This window comes from Malaclemys terrapin, chromosome 1 (assembly GCF_027887155.1).
Source record: "Malaclemys terrapin pileata isolate rMalTer1 chromosome 1, rMalTer1.hap1, whole genome shotgun sequence".
Taxonomy (NCBI): Eukaryota; Metazoa; Chordata; order Testudines; family Emydidae; genus Malaclemys; species Malaclemys terrapin.
The window spans coordinates 38,061,479-38,067,478 of record NC_071505.1 but is presented as its reverse complement, the minus strand read 5'-3'; the positions used below and the strand labels follow the sequence as shown (position 1 = coordinate 38,067,478).

Here is a 6,000-nt window from a genome sequence, read left to right as displayed (position 1 = left end):
CTATTGGGGCACATGGTAGGAAAATAAGGAAGGATATATGTGGTCTCAATAGTGTGTGTGTGTGGGGGGAACCTGAGGTGTTATGCACCTTAACCAGTGGCCCAAAACAGGATGCAAGGACTTGGAAACCCTATTGAACAGGCTTCCTTATGGGGGGGCATCTCAGCTGTGGTCCTTGTAGATACGTGGGCAGGTATTGACTTCAGATCTGCCAGTTTAGTCAGCTTTGTAGGGAAATCGAATCTTTTGCATGTGGTGTCGCTGTCCTGCTGCTCCCCTGTAGTGAAGATACACTTAGCATCAGAAAAGTTTTCCAAATAGTGCCACTGTCATCCTGATCTTTACCCTGCTTTCATTCAGGTGATTGAGCAGATGAGGGAACATGATGAGTCAATTTTGTTTTGAAAGACATTGACAAGTTGTGCTGAGGCTTTCTACACAGGGGAGGAGGATGTCAGGGTATCAGTGTTGAGACCAGTAACTCATGACATAAATGCCAAATGCTGGGGAGCAGGCATCTTTCTTGGCACAGAAAGGTCTGTGGTTGCTCTCACAGATTTTGATGCAAGGGTCTGTGGTAATTATCAAAGATATTACCACACCCTTGGAGCTGACTAGGACACACCACTATGGATGGTCTCTGGATAAGTCTCTCTGTTCTGAACCAGGATGGAGAGGGAGCCCCAGAGGTCTCAGTGGGGAGCAGCCTTGTCATGTGATTCTCTCACCAGTGTGGTGCCTCCTGCTGGTTGTCTGGGGGATTAGCTCGCTCAGCCAGTGCTCCCTCTCCTGGTGGTGCGTCACCTGTCATCGTCAGCATCTGCAAAGAGGATTACCAACTGTCTAATCGCACAAACCCAAACACCATTTCCCCGCCCCCTGTCCCGCCTCTTCTCCAAGGCCCTGCCCCTGACCCCATGAGAGCAACCACGCTCCTTCTTCGAGGCCCCACCTCCCGCTCACTCCAGTCCCTTCCCTCCATTACTTGCTCTCCCCCCACCCTCACTCACTTTCACCAGGCTGGGGCAGGGGGTTGAGATGTGGGAGGGGGTGCAGGCTATGGGCTTGGGGGGTGGGGTTGAGGGGTTCAAAGTGTGGGAGGGGGCTCTGGGCTGAGCCTGAGGCAGGGTGTTGGGATGCAGGAGGGGTTGCAGGCTCTCTGAAGGAGTTTGGGTGTGGAATGCAGGCTCTGGGCTGGGGCAGGGGGTTGGGATGCAGGAAGAGGTGAGGGGGGCAGCGCTTACCTCGGGCGGCTCCCGAAAGCGACTGGCACATCCCTCTAGCAGTGGTTCCTAGACAGGGACGTCAGGGGTCTCAGTGCACTGCCCCTGCCTGCAGGCTCCACCCCTGCAGCTCCCATTGGCTGTGGTTCTTGGCCAATGTGAACTGCAGAGTTGGTGCTCGAGGCGGGGGCAGTGAGTGGAGGTCCCCCCCACTTCTGGGAGCGGTGTGAGATCAGGGCAGGCAGGGAGTCTGCCTTAGCCCCGCTGCATCGTCAGACTTTTAGCACCTTAAAATCTCCTGGTTTGGTGTCAGTAGACTCCAGGAGATAAGGCCTGATTCCAGAAGACTCCCGGTGAAACCAGGAGTATTGGCAACCCATCTGCAGACCCACCTCGATCCAACTGCAGCATCCTTTTCATAACTCAACCTTCTGGCCGTGCCACCATCTGTGTTTTCCCCCTTCTGGGGGTGGAATATCTCAGTTCTATAGTCTAGCCACTTCCCCAAGTGGTGAATGGGGGGGACGCAGGCCTGCCTACTACTCGAGGTCCCAGCCCAGGGACCCTGCGGATCACAACCTCCTGCTGTGCCCCTTTAACCTCTGTCTCAGTTGCTTACATTCCTGGCCCACTTCCCCATGGCCCCAGCACCTTCTTTGCCCTTTTCTCAGGGCCTCAAGCCTGCAAATCCAGCAGCCAACCAGAAGCGCTCTCTAGGTCCCCCGGTCCCTGCTAGCAGCCACTCTGTCCAAGATATTGCCCTCTTGCAGTCCTCTCTCTTGGATTCCCTGCAGAAACTAATCCTGTTCTGCCCTGCAGCTCCCTTTTAGGTAAGCCTGGAGCTGGGGGGTTCATCACTGGTGAGTTGGAAGGCAGCAAGTACTCTCTCAGTGCCTCCTGCCAATGTGTGCATCTCTTATAGAGGCAGTACATGATCTGGTTACTCAGACCACAGTATTACTAACTTCACTCACCAGTCTCTAGAGTATACCTGGGACTTGGCCCTTAGCAGAGCCCCTCACTCTCTGGGGAGCAATACAGGATACCTCAGTGATGAAGCTACCTGACTTAGTGTAGAGGGAAGATGGTTCTGCACAGATAGAGGTGGTGCTGGTACTGTGTCCTGGTGCTCAGATATCAAAGCAGACTCAGGTTTATGTTTTGAGGATTTCTCATTCGAGTACCCCAAGCCAGCCTTTTGTCAGACTATGGGAGTCTCTGGAGGCATTCCCTATGAAGCCCTATGAAGCTTGGGGAGACATCTGCAGGCAGATCTGACACTCCTGCACAGCAAGCCCAACTCCAAGATTGAGGTGCAATGAATGTGATGTGACTGACATCATTCTGCTGCCATGGAGCTGACGAGCTGTGGAAGGGTGTACACGTGGTACTCCATCTACAGGTAGTAGCAGATGTGTCCTCCCTGTGCACCAAGGAGTGCAAGTGAGGCATTGCACCAATCCTTGGCACAATTCTTCCTCGAGTTCCCACTAGAGTGGTTCTTCTTACCCTCACTGCAGGGCAGTGCCTAGAAAGGTGTTCCTGAACCCTTTGTTAAACTGAAGCAGTATTTATGCATCATGACTCACCTAAGATCTGCTTTCAGAGTTGGGAAAGTGGGTGCACCTCCTAATTTTGTGTAAAACCTGAAATGTTGAACACAGACCATAGAACAAAGGGTTTCTACTAAGGGCAAATAGTACTTACAATAAATTCAAAGCTCACATTTATTTGGTGGGAAAAAAGTCTTGTCTTTCCCAATGAAGGGAAGCAAAAGTCAGTCTTGTGATGCTATTGCTCCATTGTGCTACATCACTTGAGGAATCAGACTATTGGAGGGATTGCCTAACTACCCTGTTTTCTCTGATTTCTACACATTGGAAATCTCTGCTCATCGAAAACTCAAGAATAGAATAGCAAAGGGTGTAGCAGGTCAGGATGACATTGCATTAACAATGACCTTGCACAGTGTCATCCCCCATCTGTCTGTCAGCAGCTGATGTTAGTCCTTAATTTTCATGAATATCATATTTACTTACACGCACATTTCTACAAGGAACAAATGTGCCAAGACCCATTCAAATGTAAGATACTGAAATCCAGAAGGAAGGTGTTTGCTGTGATTATCCAGGTCTGAAAGTGTATTTCACTAGCTTTCACCAAAGAACATAAGTTTCTAATGAGTAAAGTGAGTAAAGCTTACTTCATAGACAACCAGCACATTTCACTACGTTAGAAATACTTTGAAATGTTGACTTGTAGGAGGAGGCGGAGTTTAGCTCAGAGGTACTGTGGGTAGGACTCATTCATATCACAGTATTTAAGTTTTGGCATGAGAGAAAGAGTTGTCAGAGTTGAAGGTCTATTTCTAAAGGATAAATTGAAGAGTGGGGGTGGTTGTTTTTTTTTAAATTTAAGATGCTAGCAGTTGATCTTCAGATTCTTCTTGTAATAATTTTGGGGACTTCTGATTGCCAGATAATCCCCAGGATTGAAAAATGTGGACTCTCATGTTCTCAGGTAAACTATAATTTGTTTGTAGCTGCTATCTATGAATGTAATACTTATATGCCACTACAATATTTATAAATGACATTTGTATTTGTGTGGTTTGTCTTTGAGTATTTATAGCATCAAAACAGGAATTAAAATGTTCAAGCCTTCCTTAGACATCACTTTTATACTGCTGTAATTTTGGTATGAGTAAAACAATACAATATGACAAAGATGACAGTATATAAGAATACATCAGAAAGAAACTTTATCTTAAAGCAACTTCCAGGGTGGTATTTTTTTATCTCTTATGTATTTGGAGGTTAGAAATAAAAAGTATTTTATTTGTGGCCATTATTTTGGGGATTAAATTCTTACTATAACTGTGTAAGTTTTATAAGAACTGAGGGTGGTGCGATTTTCAAGTGTCAAAATATCTTAGGAGCACAAATCCCATTAACTTGTACTGAATTGGAAAGCTTGAAGATGAAGAGTAAAACCTTTTTGCTAGGAGGTGCAAATGTAACTCCTAATTTTAATGAGCTACATGTGTGCACAGAAGAGAGAATGTACCATGTCATTTCTTTAAGGGAATTGAATTTTGTATTGTTTTCATATATTTCCACATGGGGGCAGTATAGAGATGTCCTCATTTACAATTTCAGAGTAACAGCCGTGTTAGTCTGTATCCGCAAAAAGAAGAACAGGAGTACTTGTGGCACCTTAGAGACTAACAAATTTATTAGAGCATAAGCTTTCGTGGACTACAGCCCACTGTAGTCCACGAAAGCTTATGCTCTAATAAATTTGTTAGTCTCTAAGGTGCCACAAGTACTCCTGTTCTTCTTTTTGCTCATTTACAATGATTCCTGAAAACTAATAATAGAAACAATAAAACAAATCACTGAATAATTTATTATTTAAAGTTTAAACTAAAAAAAGATTAAAAAATAAGGATGCTGTGATTTTTCAATCTTAATAGAAGACAAGCTTGACATGAAATATTTAGCTGCTGTTAAGAAGTGGAGCTGATGGTATGAAATGACAGTTTGGCTATATGTACAGAGTTCTGCTTGAGAATGTCATGGGATTGTGAAGCCCTTAGGGGTTGGATTGAGACATATCCTAAAAAGCTGCTTCAATGTGGCTGAACTGTACAGATACTACAAAAGCACAGGCTTCTGTATATTACATATATGCCACAGTACTTTGTTTTAAATTTTGAGAGGCTGACTATACAGTAGAATATATCAATGCTACAGAGATAAGCAACATAGAAATGCCTGGAAGATGAAATATTTTATTAAGAGTAAAATAATAAAATGGTGTATTTACATTTGTGTGTGTTTGTGTTCATGAATTCAGATCATATATGATCTCTATGTGCTTAAATATTATTTTACCATTGTGTTTTATTGTTCTGGAAAGAGAAAACCCCTTGTTATATTTTGTCCATTTGTTCATGAAGTTTTATATATTTAAAGCCTATAAAATATTTTAAAAATCATATGAGAGGCCTGATTTTCCTTTACACTAAGGGTTGTTTACACTTCTCTGGCAGAATAAACATACCTTAAAGTGGGTATAAATTACACTGGTATTTTGCACTCACTTTAAGACTTTTACCCTGCCCCAGTGTAAATGAGAATCAGAGCCATGGTGTGTAGAATAATAATAGCACTTCGTCTTCAAAATATCATCCAAAAGTTTTCTAATTCTGAAGGCTAGGATAACTTTTAAAATACACAGTATACTTTTGTTCATTATGCATACTAAAATAGCTTCCTCTGATATAACAGAACCAACTGTAAAGTAACTTGAAATGCTTAAAAAATATGACTGCGTACATGTTCTGCATGTAATTTTTCTGCTGTATTTAGTAGAATCCTGAATTCATCAATTAATTTCAACAGAAAGATGTTTTCTTTCTGTGAAAGATAATTATCCAAATTATAGGACAAATTGGCCCAGGCTTTCCCCTACAGTGTAAAGCTTATGTAGCATTTTCAACCTGCTGCAGGGAGTTTTTGTTGGAGGATGCACACTGATGTTGGAAAGTTTCCTGAGCATCTTGTTAGACCAAATCCTCTTGCTCTTTTCATTTGAATGTTTTTTCTGCCCCAAACACACTTTCACTGGCATTGCCTTAAATGGGAGCAAGTTCCCTCCTGTGGAAACCTGAGTAAACTGGCTTTACATGGGACATTTACCAGGGGATAGAATACACCCTTGAATCTATGAGCAGGCCCAAGGTTCAGCACAGCTCCTCCCTCCATGGCTGCTA

At 43.8% G+C, this 6,000-nt stretch overlaps 1 protein-coding gene across 3 annotated transcripts in view; it reads left to right on the top strand.

The window, feature by feature from the left end:
* Nucleotides 1-3,567: 3,567 nt before the first annotated feature.
* IL17REL (interleukin 17 receptor E like) overlaps nt 3,568-6,000 on the top strand; it is a 64,102-nt gene continuing 61,669 nt past the window's right edge. For 2 of the 3 annotated variants that reach the window (XM_054021911.1, XM_054021904.1), the window contains exon 1: nt 3,568-3,743. In XM_054021911.1, the coding sequence (XP_053877886.1) occupies nt 3,642-3,743 (102 nt within the window). In that variant the 5' untranslated portion in view covers nt 3,568-3,641. The remainder of the gene's footprint in view (nt 3,744-6,000) is intronic. The other variant, XM_054021918.1, reaches the window with a different exon arrangement.